Below are 18681 nucleotides of genomic sequence, written 5' to 3'. Positions count from 1 at the left end.
CATGTCGACTGACACACATAACACAAATGAGACAAAAGTTTCAGAAAATCGTGCTTGCCTTCAGCATATGACAGCCTTCCCGACATCATCCATTTGATTCTGTTTTGTTTCATTAAAAAAATTGATCATGTTGACCCACTAAATTGATTTCACTACCTACATTTTTAACCTGTGTAGTAAAGATGGAGTGAGACACTAGTTCATTTTAAAAGAGAAAATTATTCTTTAAGCCCTGTAAGTCAGGAGAGTCTACCTGAGACTTGGCTTTGATATCATATTACTTTTACTTTCAGGAACATCTTTATTATGTCCAAGGTAAACATTTCCTATTGCATTTTTATAACAAAATACTCTAAGTTTCTTAGGTTCTTATAAAGACAGTCTCTTGATAAATGTCATTTCTAAGCTCTTTTATAGGTAGAGAAATTTCTATGTCAGCATACTTTCAGAATTTCTCAAGTATTTTTGTTAGCATGCTGTAGTTCTTTCTTCCCTTTCTCCCTCCCTCCCTCCCTCCTTCTTTTCCTCCTCTCCTCTCCTCTCCCCTCCCCTCCCCTAACCCTTCCCTCCCCTCCCCTCCCTCTCCTCCCTTTTTCCTCCCCTTCCCCTCCCCTCCATTTCTCCTCCCCTTCTCTTCCCCTTCTCCTCCCTTCCATTTCTCCTCCCCTTCCCCCCACTCCCTTTCTCCTCCCCTTCTCTTTTTTTGAGACAAGGTCTGGCTCTATCACCCAGGCTGGAGTGCGGTGGTGCTATCTCAGTTTACTGCAACCTCCACTTCCCAGGCTCAAGAGATCCTCATGCCTCAGCCTCCCAAGTAGTTGGCATTACAGGCACTACCATGCCTGGTTAATTTTTGTATTTTTTGTAGAGACAGGGTTTTGCCATGTTGCCCAGGCCTGTCTTGAACTTGGGAGCTCAAGTGATTTGCCTGCCTTGGCCTCCCAAAGTACTAGGATTACAGGTGTGAGCCACCACGCCTGGCCTATGCTGTAGCTCTTTCTTACATACTTTCTTCTTCTCTCTGTAGACTAAGAAGATCTTGCTGAGTTTGCACGGTTAGTCTCTTAGGGACTGACCAACTGACCTTGTCTGGTACATTTACCTATTTTATTCAATGTGCAGAACACCACAGTCATGGCTATAATATATGTAAATAATCACCTCTATAGCCGACTCCATAGAGCAGCAAGAAATCTAATTGACACACGCAGTTTCAGTCACTTAGATTGTGTAGGAAAAAGGATAACTTTTAGAGTGAATAGCATCAGTTAATTGTGGTGGGTAAAAAGGGAGGGGATTTAATGGGAGATTTTATTTCGACTCATATTAGTAGGTTAATATTATCCTGGTTTTCATGTAAATACACTCTAAGCCAGTGGGAATGTTGTGATTTATAACTAGAAGGCTAAATTATGAGTAGAAAGCCCTAGGTAATAACTCATAGGGGAAGAAAAAGATAAAAATATTGCTCATTTTGAGGAAATCATTATTTCTAATTATAAACACATTTATTGAAATCTTTGTGACAGAGATTCTTAATTACATGTGGACTCACTACAGTTTGAGAAAACCAAAATCATGCCCTTTACAGCAAATATTATAAATAGAGGAAAAAATACCATTGCCTTTTAAAATCATTTTGTAAATTTAGATGAGTTATTCCAGATGAATTAACCCTTCTTAGCCATTTTGCAGCCTACTAGTGAAAATATCAAATGTTAATCAAAAAATACAAAACAGAAATAAATTTATCGAGTATTGCATTTTGATGATTTAGGTATGAGAGATTATACAGAATAAGAATACACATGTTTTCTATGAGACCGTCTCATAGAGGAAATGCTTCTTAACTAGGACAGTTTTATTTTCAGTTATAAAAGTGAATCAGCTAAAAAATTATGAGTCATCTATGATGTGTAAGACTCTAGATATAGTTGGAAACAGAGATGAGTGTACCATTAAAAAAACTCCTATCATAGGTGAATAAGAGGTGTACTTGTAAAGATAATTAACCCGGCAGTGTAGGGTAAGAGACAAATGAGTGACGCAGAGGACAAATGCTAAAGAAGTTCAAAGAGAGAGATCATTGTGGGTTATATATTATTTATGTCCTACTTTATTTTGGATAAAGGAAGAGTCTTGACTATAGCAGATTAAGGAAAAAGTAAAGAGAGTTTAATTTTTAAAAAATAAAAAAGGCTGGGCACGGTGGATCATGCCTGTAATCTCAGCTCTTTGGGAGGCCAAGGCAGGAGGATTGCTTGAAGACAGGAGTTCAAGACCAGCCTGGGCAAAATGGCTAAACCCCATCTCTACAAGAAAAAAAAAAAAAAAAAAAAAAAAAAAAGCCAGACATGGTGGTGCACTCCTGTAGTTCCAGCTACTTGGGAGGCTAAGGTGGGAGGATCACTTGAGCCCAGGAAGTAGAGGCTACAGTGAGCCATAATCGCACTACTGCACTCCAGCCTGGCTTACAGAGTGAGACTCTGGTTGTTTTTTGTTTTAAGAAAAAAGATAAAAAAGATAAACCTGTGGTTGTTTTAGGGCCTTAAAGGATGCAGGGAAGGAGAGGTAAGGGATAAGGTGTGCAGACAGTAAGAATGGCATGGCTCCAGCATGGAGATTCATACGGCATGGCTAGGGAAAAGTGATGAGAACAATTTGTTTAATATAGAAAACCAGCAGGAAATAAAGTTAGTAGATTTAAAGTAGATCAGTAGAAATAAAGTTAGGACTCTCTGAATGTTAGGCTAAGCTCTAAAATTTAAATTTATGGTCCGATGAATTGCTCAGGATTTTTTTTTTTTTTTTGCAGGTATATAATAAGGTGAAATAGGATTTTATGACGATTAATCAGTGGTAGTGGGTATGAGAGTATGGACATGGGAAAGATTGGATAGGAATAAAAATTAGGGAGATACTCCAGGAGTAAGGGGAAAATGATCTGAGATGTGGGTGTGGCAATAAGAATACAATTTTTTTTCAGTTTACATTTACATGGGAATTTTTTTTTCTTTTTTGAGACAGGGTCTCACTTTGTTGCCCAGGCTAGAGTGCAGTGGCATGATCATAGCTCACTGCAACCTCGAATTCCTGGGCTGAAATGATTCTCCCGTCTCAGTCTCCTGAGTAGTTGGTACTACAGGCACGTTGCCACCACACCTGACTAATTTTTTAATTTTAATTTTTGTAGACATGGGGTCTCGCTATGTTGTCCAGGCTGATTTTGAACTTTTGGCCTCAAGCACTTGTCCTCTCAAAGTGCTGGGATTACAGGCATGAGCCACCATGCCTGGCCCTGAAATATAAACTGGTGTAGAAGACAATTCAGAAGAATAACTGGTAGATCTTAGCAACTGAAGAATACAGGAATGAGAATGAGGAAGACAATGTACTGTACTTCCATGTGTTAAAACTTATAGTGTAGAAAATAAACATCAGTTTTTGTGCAAAGGTTATGAAAGTTATTGTCAGAGTATATGTACAAGTAGCTTGGTCTTAAACTGCATTTGAGTGTGTAAAGTTTCTCCACAAGAATAGATTTTATTTCCCTTTTTTTCCTTTATGCTTTTTTTGCTTTCTTAGCTGTTTTGGTTCTGGGATTTATATATGAATCAGAAAGTTTGTGTTAGGTACACAGCAACATGACTAATTAGTATTCTGTTATATTGCTGAGACAAATTTTGGACACTAGCTTACGAGAGAGGCCTGCATCTGAATAAAGACAAGTAACTTGTTATGCAGCAGAAAAGTCAGAAATGTGAAAAACACAATACAGAGAAGAGATTTTACAAAATTTATAATGTTATGATCCTTTGAATCACTTTGCACAGTGGCATAAGGATTGAAAACAGATTGGATGTGTAGAGTGTCTAGTTATGTCTATACATTTATATCATAAAATCTCAAAGGAGCTAAAAATGGGAAATAGCACAGATATTCATTAATAGAAGAATAGAAACAATGTTCTATTCATACAATGTAATACTAGCAATATTCAAGCAATAACATGGATAAGTAGCAAGTACATTGGGTTGAGTCAAAGGAGCCTTATACAAAGAGTATATACTATATGATTCTGTTTATTTGAAGTTCTAGAACAGACAAACTAATTGGTGGGAGAAAAAGTAAAAAACTATCCTTCCCTCTGGGGCTGGGGGTCAGGAATTAACTGGGAAGAGGCATGAGGGAACTTTCTGAGGGTGATGATATTATATTACTATGCCTTGATAGAAGTTTGGGTCACATGGTGTATGCATTTCTCAGAACTCATTAAATGGCATGCTTAAGATTTGTCCATTTCATTATATGTAAATTTTATCTAGAAATGTAAATAAATATCTTGGTTAGTAGTAAGAGTGCTAAAATGTTTAGGGCTAAGTTCTCATGTCTACAAATTACTCTGAAATGCATCCAAAATAAGATGAATTGATAAATCATGGATAATTACATACATATGTAATGAAGCTAATATAGTAAAATATTGTTGAACCTAAGTGGTGCTGTATGGGTGTTCACTATACAATTCTTTCAATTTTTCTGTACATTTGAGAACATAATATGTTGGGGAAAATTTAAGGAACTTTGAATGCATATTACACCCTTAGATGACTGTTTTACCAATATGGGAGTCAGTAAAATACAGTGATTAAGAGGTTGGGGTCCTGAATCAGAGCTTTGAGTTTAAATTCTATTAGTTGGATCTTTTATTTGTTTTGAGAACGTTGACAAATTGTAGGTTTTGCTCTCCTATAAAATGTGAATAATATCTACATCACAGAGTTTTATGAAGATTAAATGGGTTAAATTATATAACATTTATCAAGATGTTTGGTATAGAATTAGCTTTCAATGAGAGTTACTTTAAAAAAGTCAAAGGAGCATACAAAAAACACTGTAGTTAAAACCATGGTTTTGTTGTCCTATAAGACTTCTAGCAAATACTGAATATATTTTCCTATACTCTCCAAAGGATAGAAAAGATGAAACAATTATTTTTAAATATTTAAACATTTTATTTCATTCAAATAAAAATATAAGCTCTAGAAAAAATTGTTTTCATTATATGTTTCATAACTTCAGAGTAATTCTAATTCAGCACATTTGTAGTGTACCATTGCCAAGATCTTGAGGTAGGAAGCAGGAAAACAAAATGGACTGAGACAGGGTTCCTACTCACGAGGAGTTTACAGTCTACAGCTTAATGTTTCATTAAGCAGATAGGCTGAAATGTGCTTTTAGATGTTTACCTTAAATTATAAATAAGTAGAATCCAGATAGGGGATAGATAAAAGTCTCTATAATAGAACAAATAGAACTTTACGTGGTGGTGAAAATATTCTGTGTCTGTGCTGTCCAGTATGGTAACCACTAGTCACATGTAGCTATTGAGAACTTGAAACGTGGCTAGTGCAACTGAGAAACTTCACTTTTCATTTTATTTAATTTTAATTTAGCCACATGTGGCCAGTGGCTACCAGATTGGACAGTGCATCTCTAGAGTGTGTTTTTCAAACTACCTGAGGAAAAAGGCCAGTTAAATTTCTAATCTGTTATGAACTAATATTTTTATGGAATGCCATACAAATTACAAAAATGAAAAAAAGATATGCAAAATACCTCCTCAGGTTTTTAATAGATTCATCAGACAAAATTACTGTGGCAAAATTTCTATAAAGATTTCTAAACGCTCTCAACTTGTGTATTGATGCCCTATAGCAATGACAAATAGTTTTTAGTATGGCAGTGGTCATAGACTACACTTTCTGCTAGGTAGAGGTCTCTTGCCCAATGTACCTAAAAATAAATAATTTCCTAAATCCAACCCTTTATGTTAAAATTACTGGTACAGGTAATTTTTTTTTTACAGGCTTAAAAACAATTCGATAATGCAGTTGCTGATATAACAGTTAACACTCTGTGTAGCACGTCTTGTCTAGGAGAGCTGTACCTTGACAGTGCAATGTGGACAGCTTCAAGGTGGACTGAGAAGGCTTATTTAATCCAGTGAAGCCATTTTTGCAGTTGGAGGTATAAGCTGAAAAATCCTTCCTTCGATAAAGTTCAGCCCGATGTTTACAGCATCCAAATTTGCTCAGCAACAGAAAGAAATCTCTTTGGAATGTCTTAGTGAATATTGCATACAGAAATGGATTGGCACAAGAATTGATGGGATAAAAAAGAACCAGTAAAACTTTAGAGTTGGTTACTGTGATAAGAGGCACTTTGAAGGCAGCTGAGATGGCAAAAAAAGAGATAGGTGCCATGCAGGTGAAATCCGTGAAGATGAGGATTGCCATTTTCTTAGCAATCTTTGTATCTTTGTTGGTAGCCATTAATTCTGGGTTTTGAACTGCAAAATAAATTTTAATGTAGCAAGCACAAATTATGATGAAGGCCACCACATTGAGAATCAGGATGGTTAATATATAGACTTGTGAGAGAGTGGTTTCCACATCCATGGGGAAACATATACTGACCTTCATGTAATTGCTGACACCCACAAGGGGCAACATAGCAATTAGAGAAGAAAAGAGCCATCCTCCAAGCATAATCAGAATGGCATGTCTTAATCGCAGCTTTTGGTCCAGGTGAATAGCATAAGTGATGGTGTGCCATCTTTCTAGAGTGATGACGGTGAGGGTGTAGACAGAAAGTTCACTTGCGAATACAGTGAAAAAGCCAGCAGTGCTGCACCCACTCCCTGTCTGCCAGTCTATGGCATGGTTATAGTACTGGCCCTTGGTTTGGGAATCAACTGAGGCTATGAGCAGCAGATAGAGTCCCATGCAAAAGTCTGCAAAGGAGAGATTGCACATGAGAAAACGAGGCACTGTAAGTTTGTAACGACTTGTCAGGAGAACAAAAAGAACAGTCATGTTTCCCATGATGGCTAGAATATTAATCAGCCAAATCAGGACCCTAAGGAAGTCATAGCCCATAATATCTTCACAGGGATTAAAAGCATCTGGTTCAGGAGCACATCGGGGTGTCTTGGGTAAGCAGAAACCATATTCATAGTCCCAGCCACTCAGTTCACTCTCAGCAAGCATGGCAGAATAACTGTAAGAAGAATTATTGGCTTGATGTAAGAGATTTTCTCTGAGTATTAAAAAAATTCAAGAATTATGTTTCTTTAAAGCCAAAGAAACAAAAGGAAACAAATCCATAATCGCCTCAGCCTTACGTTTGTTAAATTATTTGAGAACTCTGATTTGATGTAGGAGTTCCTTAAGAAGGGAATGAAAAGCCATTAGACTATATATACATGTATCTACACATATATATGTATATATACATATATACATACATATATACACACATGTGTATACATATACGCATATATACACATGTACATATATATGCATATATACATATGTATGTATATACATGCATATATACATATGTATATATAAATATGTTGTTTTATATATGTATATATTATATATGTGTGTGTATATATACATATATATATAAAACATTGATGCAAAAACTTAATGAAACTGTTTAAAAAGGATGATTTTCTTTCGAAAACAAGTTTAGAAAGACAATGTATGCTTGGTAAATCTAAAATAATCCTTTCTTGTCATTTTCTTAGCTATTTATCTCTCATTTAGTTGCCAACCAAACTGCTACCAAGCTGTTTGTATGTAGTAGAACACAAATGGAAGGCTCATGTTATTGAAAGTCATTTGCTACTGGTGGACTTGTTTGCATTTAAGTCCCTGGCTAATCAAATAGTCCAATCGAGAAATAGAAACCAAGGATAGATTATTAGAAATTTAGGGCCGGGCGCGGTGGCTCAAGCCTGTAATCCCAGCACTTTGGGAGGCCGAGACGGGCGGATCACGAGGTCAGGAGATCGAGACCATCCTGGCTAACATGCTGAAACCCCGTCTCTACTAAAAATACAAAAAAAAAACTAGCCGGGTGAGGTGGCAGGCGCCTGTAGTCCCAGCTACTCGGGAGGCTGAGGCAGGAGAATGGCAGGAACCCGGGAGGCGGAGCTTGCAGTGAGCTGAGATCTGGCCACTGCACTCCAGCCCGGGCGACAGAGCGAGACTCCGTCTCAAAAAAAAAAAAAAAAAAAAGAAATTTAGGAGCAGAGGAAGAATATAGTTGTGAACAAGAGGAAGAAGAGATGGTGAAAACATTGCTCTTTAGGGGCATGAGTCAAAGACAGAGGGAGGCTTAAGAGGTACTTTGTCCCTAGTGAAAGAACAGCCCTTCCTTTGCCACTCCTTTCCAACCCCACTGATACTTCCTGAGTTTGGGGTTTTTTCTGCTTTCTCTCTCTTTTTTTTTTTTTTTTTGAGACGGAGTCTGGGTCTGTCACCAGGCTGGAGTGCAGTGGCACAATCTCGGCTCACTGCAACCTCTGCCTCCCAGGTTCAAACGATTCCCCTGCCGCAGCCCCCCGAGTAGCTGGGACTACACGCACACACCACCACCCCCAGCTAATTTTTTGCATTTTTAGTAGAAATGGGGTTTCACCATGTTGGCCAGGATGGCCTCCATCTCCTGACCTTGTGATCCACCCGCCTCGGCATTACAGGCATGAGCCACTGGCCCGGCCCGGGTTTTTGTCCTTTCTTATGGAGCAATTAGTTTTCTTCCTGATATCCTTTCTTCAATCTTAGCCCTCTCCCTAGTCCATTTGTATGTACCTTCTAGAACGGCCTTTCCCAAAAGCAAAGTTACTAATTTCACTTACTGAACTCAAACCTGCCCCAGGCTCTCATTGGCTATGAGATAAAAATCCAAACTCATTGTGATGACTTCCAAGGCCCTCGTTGGTCTGGGTTCTGCCTATCTCTCCAACCTCATCTCTAAGAAGCAGTAGTGCTGCAGAATTCAGAGAATGGGCTCTGGAGCGAGACTTCCAGGACCCAGTTCTAGCACGGCTCTTACAGGCTGTGTAATCCCGGGAGAGTTAATTAATATCTGTGTGCCTCAAGTTCTTTATTTGCCAAGTAGGGATAATAATCATACCTTCTATGTTACAGTTGTGCTAAGAATTGAATGCATTCATACATGTAGAATGTTTAGAATAATTCTTGAAGCAATCAATATTAGGGATTCTTAAAATTAGCTCTTGCAGCTCCCTTGGGCAACCTTCTCTTTGGTCACATAAAATGACTTGTAGCTCTCTGAATAAGTTCTACTGTTTCGCTCCTCTGTCTTTGTACATACTTCTGCCTAGAATTTTCTTCCTTTCCTCATCTCTCTGGTGAATTCCTCCTCATCTGTAAAGATAAGCTCTTCTATGAAGGCTTTCTTGATTATACTCCCCAAGTATTATTTATCCTCCTGCCAGAGCTGAACTTAGTACAATTGCAATTATCAAAACATATTGCAATTAAGTGATGATGCATGTCTATCTTCTTTAATTGTCTATTCACTTCTTGAAAACAGAGGACTAGGTTTTACTCATTTCTGAAATCCCAGTGCCTAGCACAGTTTTGGCTCAGAGTGTTCATTCAGTAAATGTTTGTAGAGTGAATAATTCTAAACCAGGATGATTCTAGCTCTGAAAGGAATTAAGAGAATACAGAGACAGTGAGCACACAGCATGATGCCTGTAGGCTCAACAAACATTTTTGTTTTTACCCATCTTCTGCTAATACAATCTTAGGAACTGGAGAAATGGGCATTTTTTTTTCTGTCAAGGCCATTACATATATGTATTTATAATACATTTTTGTACAATACATGAGGAATCTTATGGTTCTAACACACTAAAAGGATCTTTTTCTCTACTTTCGAAAGCTAACTTCTCATGTTTTGTATTTTAAGTGCATACCTAGTTCAGTGAGTGGAGGAAATAATAAATTGGAAGAATACAATACTGAAGGGAAAGAACACAGATTTTAAAAAAGAAAAAGATCTGTGACCTGGGACTCTGAAAATATGTTAGAGTATTGTGAAGCCCAATTTGGAACTAGAGAAGGGCTGCTGCTATGTACAGAAGACCGCATAGGAACCTCCCGTGTTTTATTATTAAATATTGTTGTAACCAGCATATTTGTTTGTCCTCTTCTCATAGACATAAATATAATTACCATGTTTTTAATCTTTAAAGGGAGAAGATGGTTATAAAGAACTATTAAAGAAAATAGATCATTAATTTCTTAGCATTAGAAAGGTTTTAAGGCCAGGCGCGGTGGCTCATGCCTGTAATCCCAGCACTTTGGGAGGCTGAGGCAGGCAGATCACCTGAAGTCAGGAGTTTGGACCAGTCTGGCCAACATGGCAAAACCCTGTCTCTACTAAAAATACAAAAATTAGCTGGGCATGGTGGCATGCACCTGTAATCCCATCTGCTTGGGAGATTGAGGCAGGAGAATAGCTTGAACCCAGGAGGCGGAGGTTGCAGTGCGCTGAGATTGTGCCACTGCACTCGAGCCTGGGTGACAGACTGAAATTCTGTCTCCAAAAAAAAAAAAAACATTTTTAAAGACCATCTCATTGAATCCTTTCATTTTATTGGTAAGGAAACCAAGATTAAAGGAGGTAAGTGACTTGTCCAAGGTCTCTCGGGGATAGTGACAGTAGCAGCATGAGGTCTTCATAACCACAGCTCAGAGACCTTTCCCCTAACTTCACTCTCATTGTTTTTCAAAGTGTGGTCCTTGAATCAGCTCCATCGGAATCACCAGGGTGTTTGTTAAAATGCAGACTCCTGGCTTTCCAAACCCTGAACAAAAAATCTCTAGAGGCAGAGCCCAGGAATTTGCATTTTAAGTAAGCTCTCTAGATGATTCATACAAAATAATAGTCTTTGTTAAATTAGGTGAAAACTTTCCAACTGTTCCTGATTTCCTTTACTCCTTTCCCCTTATCAAAACTACTTCCGTTCTTAGAAGCACTATTGTAAAACTTCTAAAAATTCTGCCATGATTTCTGATTAAATTTATATCAATAAGAAGTCAAACATGTTTTCTCACTTCCTCTTGCTATCTGGTCCTTTGTCCTTTCTTTTTTTTGCCCTACTGGGCATATGTCTAGCAATTTTTCTCCCTGGTGATGCCCACCTGCCGTTACTTACATTTGTGTCCTGGGGTGGCTTCTGAGGGCAGCATGATGCTTATTGACAAAGCCCAGCACGGAGCTGTCTTTAGTATTGGAGGCTATGCAGGGAGTATGAATGGACTCACATGGGCTTAGTAATATTGAATCAGAGGAAGGAGAGCTGAAATACCGCTGCTCCAGTCACAAGAAAGAAAGGAGAAAAGATGGGAATTTTAGGAGGACAATAGGGCCAGCCATAGAGGTAAGGATGCATTATCTTGGGGAGAACAGGTAAGGCTTAGTGGCTGGCTGTAGAATTTCTAAACTCTAGGCCCTGAGGAATGGCTATCTGGTGGAAGGGAGGAGGTAGGAGATTTAGCATAAAATGCTTTCACAAGGAGAATGCTGTTTGTACTTAGATTTTATGTTAATTTCGGTTAGTTTTGAAGATGCTAGAGATTAGGGACTTGTCTTAAAGCAGTGATAGCGTAGCAAACTTAAGGTTATTTATGCTCATTTGGGAAGGTTTACGGTGAGGACTGGTGAGGATTATATGGAGGATGGTTTAAAGTCTTCCTTCCCCTCAAACCACTCCTTGGTGCTATTATTAACTATACCCATAAATGTTTTCTTGTTGATAAGAATAAAGTCATGTGGTTGCAAAAGAGTTACATAGAAGGTTACTGATAGAATACTGAGTAAGATGGTGGGAAGGGAGAAGAAAAGGCCACTGGAGGATATGGGTGCCAGACCTACTGCGAGAAAAGGAAAAGAAGGAGACAGTAATACTTATTTACCCTTGGTGTTGTCACATTGCTAAGCAACTTCCTTCATTCTCATGGTTCTGAAAGCCAAATGGTATTTCTGCTGTTCCTTACAGATGAGGAGAAAGGTCTCAAAAAGGATACATTTTGCCAGTGATACTCAGTGTTATAGGAAGGTTACTTCCAAGGATTCATATCCTTGGAATGGAACCCCAAAGTCCAGGGTCATTCTACCACGTCACCCTGAAGCATCTGTCTAACTTGGAGACTGATAGGAAAAGGAAAGAGGAGAAAATTTCAGAAAGAGTTTGGCGAAGTATCTCAGAGGGACCTCTAGTTTTGTGGTCTGGAGGACTCATGGGGGCATCATAAAATCTAAATCTTAGTAAAGGAGCCATAGGGACACTGGGATTATCTTCTGAGGCATGCTGTTTCACAGCTGAAGATAAGTGAGATGCCAAGGCAGCCAGCATTTATAGCAGAAAAGTGTTAAAAGTTAGTCAGTAAAACAGTGTAGCTTCCATCCAGTGTATGTTAGCGATACCATGAAGACTAATTTTAAGCCCAGGAGCATAGTTGTTGAGGTAGCCTAAGTCTCCTTTAAGGGAAGTGGCTACTTTTAAGCTACATTTGCAATGAGTTAATCTTTGTGGAATGTTGACCATGTGACTAGGGGAAATTCTTACAAATGAAGCTATCAGTTATATCAGCCTTTGGTGACATCAAAATACCTGCAAAGTTTTAATTTTTGAGGAGGCTTTAATATAATTTTGGAATAAATATTAAGGAACATTTCAAAATAGTTTTTTAAACAGTTGAAAGAGATGCTTGATCAACTTGATGTCAATTGCAAAGAAAAAATTCCCATTTTAAAACTATTTAAAGATGCTTTGCAACAGCTCCCGAACCAAGATCGTATCAAAAGAAAAAATTGATGCTGATAATAAGGTACACACAGAACAAGATATGACTTCTGAGTTTCCTTGCATGCAAATACTTACAATGTTTTATTATCCAGTTTTCTTACTGTGCTTTCACATTGTTTGGAAAAGTTTTCAGAAATGGAAAGTGAAAAATTCTGTCTGAAAGAGAAGAGGTTAAAAAAAGCATTTGAGCTTTTGGTCTTCAAGCTAAACCTGATTGTGCATCTATTTATGCTTTGTTCATGCAAATTCTTTACCTATTACACCAGCATCTTGTTCTGCACCATTGTCCTAACTGAAATGCTTCCTGAGGAGAGACTAAAGGCTTCTGAATTGTCATTAGAGTGCTTCCAGCTTAGATAAAATGCTTCTGAATACTAAGCATTTTGTGTGGGCACTAGAGATGAAAAAACTTAAATTTGTCATATTGAATCAAGAATTTTTCAATGATTACTAAAAGCTACTTTTATGGCATATTAAGGTTTGCTCCTTACCACTCTCCTTTCCACATTGGCCTTAACAAATAATCATTCTGTGTTCATGGTTTTGAATTGTAACTGGGCACTTTTTTTTTTTAAGGATTTGAAGATGCCGGACCTGACATCATGATGTGAATTTCAGGTTATTTTTTCTTATGTGCAGAAACATATGTGGGTGCTCCCTACTCCTCCATCTTTCCCTCTAAGAAGTTTAGCCTATGGAAATTGGAGAAATACCAATAAAATAAAATGAGGCCTGTTCTTACCTGAGGGAGCACTTACCTAGGGATGAAATTTAAGGGAGATACAAATGAGTAAAGAAATAGGATATAAGCATTCCCTTTTCTTCCACAGCCTTGCCAGCATCTGTTGTTTTTCTCATTGTGGTTTTGATTTGCATTTCTCTGATGATTAGTGATGATGAACATTTTTTCTTTAGAAGACATACAAGCAGCCAACAAACATATGAAAAAATGCTGTTCTATTCATGCCCTTTGCCTACTTTTTAATGGGGTTATTTATTTTTGTGCTTGTTGATTTGTTTAAGTTTGTTATAGATTCTGGATATTAGACCTTTGTCAAATGCATAGTTTGTGAGTATTGTTTCCCATCCTGTAGGTTGTCTGTTTACTCTGTTGATAGTTTCTTTTGCTGTGCAGAAGCTCTGTAGTTTAATTAGGTCCCACTCGTCAATTTTTGTTTTCATTGCAATTGCTTTTGAGGACTTAGCTAAAAATTCCTTACCAAGGCTGATGTCAAGAAGGGTATTTCCTAGGTTTTCTTCTAGGATTTTTACAGTTTGAGAAAAGGGAACGCTCATACACTGTTGATGGGAGTGTAAATTAGTTCGTCCACTGTGGAAATCAGTTTGGAGGTTTCTAACAGAACTTAAAACAGAGCTACTATTCAACTCAGGAATTTCATTACTCAGTGTATACCCAATGAAATAGATCATTATACCAAAAAGACACATGCACTTGTATGTCATTGCTCTGCTATTCACAATAACAAAGGCATGGAATCAACCTGGGTGCCTGGATTGGATAAAGAAAATGTGGTACAGGCCGGGCACGGTGGCTCACACCTGTAATCCCAGCACTTTGGGAGGCTGAGGCGGGCGGATCGCGAGGTCAGGAGATCGAGACCATCCTGACGAACACCGTGAAACCCCGTCTCTACTAAAAATACAAAAAAATTAGCCGGGCGTGGTGAAGGGCGCTTGTAGTCCCAGCTTCTAGGGAGGCTGAGGCAGGAGAATGGCATGAACCCGGGAGGCGGTGGAGCTTGCAGTGAGCAGAGATCGCACCACTGCACTCCAGCCTGGGCGACAGAGCGAGACTCCGTCTCAAAAAAAAAAAAAAAAGAAAATGTGGTACATATATACAATATAATTCTATGTAGCCATAAAAAATAATGTCTTTTGCAGCAACATGGATGGAGCTGGAAGCCATAATCTTAAGTGAATTAATTCAGGATAAGAAAACCAAATACTGCATGTTCTCACTTATAAGAGGGAGCTAAACACTGGGGACATATGAACAGAAACATGGGAACAACAAGTGCTGCAGAATACTAGAGGGGGCAGGGAAGGAGGGAGGCATGGGTTGAAAACTACCTATTGAGTATTATGCTTACTTCCTGGATGCAATATACTCATGTAACAAAGTGGTACATGTACCCCCTGTAACTAAAATAAAAGTTGAATCAAAAAATAGTGGTTGTCCACAGAGGAGGTGTACAGAAAAAAAAACAGTGGTTTCTTCATAATTACAAATGTCCTTGATTGTCTCTTATTTCTTCTCTCCTCATATTCACTGCCCTGATGGCATCCTCATGACAGTCCATCTTTGTTTTTATAGAGAATGAAATTTGCATCTTCTCTGATGGGACAATGCATTGTTTCTACACAGTTCATGCATATTCTATGCAAGAAGTATCATGCTGTTGACACATTATTACAAGGTTTATCAACTGCATTCATTAAGAATTTGGACATGATGGAAAAGGACAGGCTCAGAAGGGGCTAATTCCAAAAGGCTACTTGGTGAAGTCAGATCAAGGTTCCCTGAGGGCAGTGGGGTACAAGGCCGCAACCAGAAAAGATATATAACATTTGCCTATTTTCCTTTTCATAAGTTTCAAATAGACTTACATTGTAATAGCAGTTTGTAAAACATCAGAAAATTAAATTGTAACACACAGAAAGCAGGTAAAACCTGAATGTACAGCTCAATGATTTCTCACAGAATGATCAGCTATGTACCCATTATTCAGGTCAATAAATGAAAATAACCAAGACCCCCTACCCCTGCCAAGAAAAAAAGAAAAATGGGAAAAGAGAGCAGGCTGTGAGGGCCTCAACCTTTACTGATGAGGAAGGAGAAATGAGGCAATTCAAATTGGACATTTCTATGTATTATTATTCTCCAATACATGAGACAATTCCTTGCAGGAATATTTTGTCTCTTTCACCTACTGGAATAAAAATCCCTGAACTAAAATTTTCACATGCCAGTAATTTCAGGAAGGGATGTGATTTCTTTGCCACAAAATGTGGGTATCCAGAATCAGCTTTATCATAAACCAATATCTCTATCCTTTTCCTAACTGGACTCTCAACAGTTTTGCTCACCTCCAAACCATCCTCCTTGCTGCAAAGTGGTATTTTATAAAAGCAAATTTGAGTAATCTTGCTTCAAAGTCTTCACGGCTCCCCATCCTCTAAACAACTGGACCTGGCCCTCTGATCATCATGGCCCACATCTCCTTGGCTTCCTCTTCTGTTTCATCTTCCTCCATGTGTCCATGTTTCACTTTTTCTGAGAGAGTTCCCTCTACCGTCTCTTGACTTTGTGTCTTCACATGAGCCATTCTATCTTCTTTGCGTGCTTTTTCTCACTCTGTCTAGACAACTCCTGCCTGTTCTTCAAGACTCAGCATAAATCACTTCCGTCAGGAAGCCTTCCATAATCCCTGCTACCATTAACAAACTCTTCCTCAGTGCTCTCAGAACACTCTGTTCTGTTCTCAGATCTGTCATAACATTTGCTATGTTGGACTTAAATATTGGCTCTCTTGTGTGTTGCCCCCATACAGCTGTCTGTGACTTATCTTTGTACCTTCAGGCTTTCACACAGTGTTTGGAACATAGTGAGTGCTCAGTTAATGTTTTTGAAGCTCAGTTAATGCTGCATGACTCTGAATACAGCAAGTGTTTTATCTTCACAGCTATCCCAAAAGCCTCAGGTGGAGCTGAACCTCCTATATGCAAGGTACAAATAATGCATACTGGTTGATTATAAATAATTCATTTTGGTTGATTCCAAACAAAGACAGCAGCATCTGGTGTCACTCTCTTAGTGCCTTAACCGATTAACTGAATAGAGCCTATCTCCGTAGGCTGCAATAATAACGCTTTAGGGCAGTGTTATCCCAACTGTAAGTTGTGTGACCCATTGGTGGGTCATGAAAGCAATAGAGTGCATCAAGACTGGCATTAAAAATAAAAAAAACATAAAATAGAGTGAAATAAACAAGAAAATATCAGCATATTACATATTAAAAAGTAAGTATCACTCTGCTTTATTTCTGTTACATATGTGACATGTACTGGGTTGCAATACAAAAGTGTTTGTTACTATGCATCTCAGTCAAAAAAAAAGTCTGGCAAACAATGCTCTGAGGAAAGAATGAAATTCAGCCACCTTGTCCCCGACCCTGGATGAACGGAATCAGTACGATACCGACCACTGGATGCAAACCGTCCAGGAGCTCATTCCCTTTCTGTTCCCATACTAAGCTTATCTTTAGCTGTAATTCTGTTCTGAAATAGAAGATGTTTGTCTACTAGGAGAGAAATAGTTTTGCAAACCTTCTGTAGTGTTTTGTGTCCATTTTTAAATTAAAGATTAAAACATTAGGTACGTTTTGCCATCCTGAAGCTTCTTCCTCCGCTTAAAAAAATGATACTCTCTGATAAGGATTAGAACAAATCCTTTGAGATGCCAGTTTTGTACTCCATTCTGCAAATGCTAAAATGGCCTCTAATTCAGGATACCCAGAATTGGCTACAAAGGTCTTCTAGCTTCAGGGTGAATCAACTATTTGGCAGCAGTTTCCACAAGGAAACAGAACAGTTTGTTTTCTCCTTATCTATTTGAAAGTGACCCCATGTCTATGGAGTTGGCCGAGAAGGCAGGGAGTGAAGGGGAGTGGAGCTGTCTACTCATTGACTACTTGGAAATCTGAATTTCTGCCACAGCTTGGGTAGGCTTTACCTTTTGTTTTTTACTTACTCTTTTGTTGGCAAGTTTCTAAAAGCACAGCAGTGGCTGGGGTAAGTCAACGTGGCTTCCAGGAGATTGGCAAATTTTTCTCTCGATGGCAATTTTTTTAGAGAATGGGATGACGTGGCAATTAGCGTCTGAATGGACTCTAGGCCATAGCTCGGCAGGGCCTGCAATTTGGTGGAAGAAATATCCCTGAACAATAAAGGGGAGAAATGCTTTTTATTTATTTATTTTATACATTTTATTCAGAGAATGGAACCTCCCCCAACAATATTATCGTTATAGGCACTGAGGAATCTTCTCCATCTTGCTTTCCCCTTAATTCTCCATTTCAATTAGTCTCACTAAGATCTGAATTCAAAAAAGCGATTCTGTATTTTTTCTCATGTGCGCCTCATTATTCTTTTCAAGGTTAAGTATAACTCCTTGCACCTACCATACGTTTATTAGCATTTCTCTGTCTCTCCCCTCTTCCAACTCCTTTTCCCCACCCTCTCTCTTCCTCTACTTCTTTCCACTTAGCAGAAGTGAAATAACCACTTGCTTTATGCGACAGCCAGCACGCGCAGTTACATCAGCTTTTGTGCTCTACCCCAGGGGAAATTATTCAGGGCTTCAGATGCCTCAGTCTTTGATTGATTAAGCCCTGCAGGAGAGGTTTTCATGAAGCATAGGCTGGTTACCTTATTAAGAGCTCCTATGTGGCATTAGCCATCATCTACCTAGGAAGCAGAATGCATGTTCTCTCATGCAAACTTGATTCATCTGTTCAAAGCAAGCAAACACAACCTTGCAAGTCAAACTGTATGGAAAGGTTAGGCTTTGTCAACAAGGTCCTGAACTCTTTGATTTTACTAGACTTGAGGCAATGTCCAAGAAAATTCTAAACACATTAAGTGTTAGGAGAAAAGAGTCAACGAGAATTAAACAATTCTGCTCATCTTCTAAGTGGCTGCTGCTGATGCCCCACAAAACTTTTCTAGCAGCACAGCTCCCCTCAGCAATCATCCCCGAGACTTGGTGTTCAGCACATGGGAGGGGACCAATAGGTGACTGATGGAAGATGAACTTGATGACATGGAATGATGATGGTGTAGGACCTCAGTGGAAAAATTAAGGCAGCAAAATTTGTCCCAGGGGCTTCAGACTTTCCTGCTTTTGTGTCCCTATTGATTTAGGTAACCAGGGTTCTCATTCTGCTTTATAGGGTTTTTTA

At 38.7% G+C, this 18681-nt stretch overlaps 1 protein-coding gene across 1 annotated transcript in view; it reads right to left on the bottom strand.

Moving 5' to 3' along the window:
* Positions 1–4991: 4991 nt before the first annotated feature.
* The window catches only part of LHCGR (luteinizing hormone/choriogonadotropin receptor), a 70845-nt gene continuing 57155 nt past the window's right edge, over positions 4992–18681 (bottom strand). Inside the window, exons 9-11 of the mRNA XM_010371752.2 lie at positions 17472–17657; positions 12776–12856; positions 4992–7062 (exon numbers count right to left, since the gene is read on the bottom strand). Of these exons, the coding sequence (XP_010370054.1) occupies positions 5910–7062; positions 12776–12856; positions 17472–17657 (1420 nt within the window). The 3' untranslated portion in view covers positions 4992–5909. The remainder of the gene's footprint in view (positions 7063–12775; positions 12857–17471; positions 17658–18681) is intronic.

This window comes from Rhinopithecus roxellana, chromosome 17, assembly GCF_007565055.1.
Source record: "Rhinopithecus roxellana isolate Shanxi Qingling chromosome 17, ASM756505v1, whole genome shotgun sequence".
NCBI lineage: Eukaryota > Metazoa > Chordata > Mammalia > Primates > Cercopithecidae > Rhinopithecus > Rhinopithecus roxellana.
Note: the sequence above shows the minus strand (reverse complement) of the source record. Positions and strands in the feature narration are given on the sequence as shown.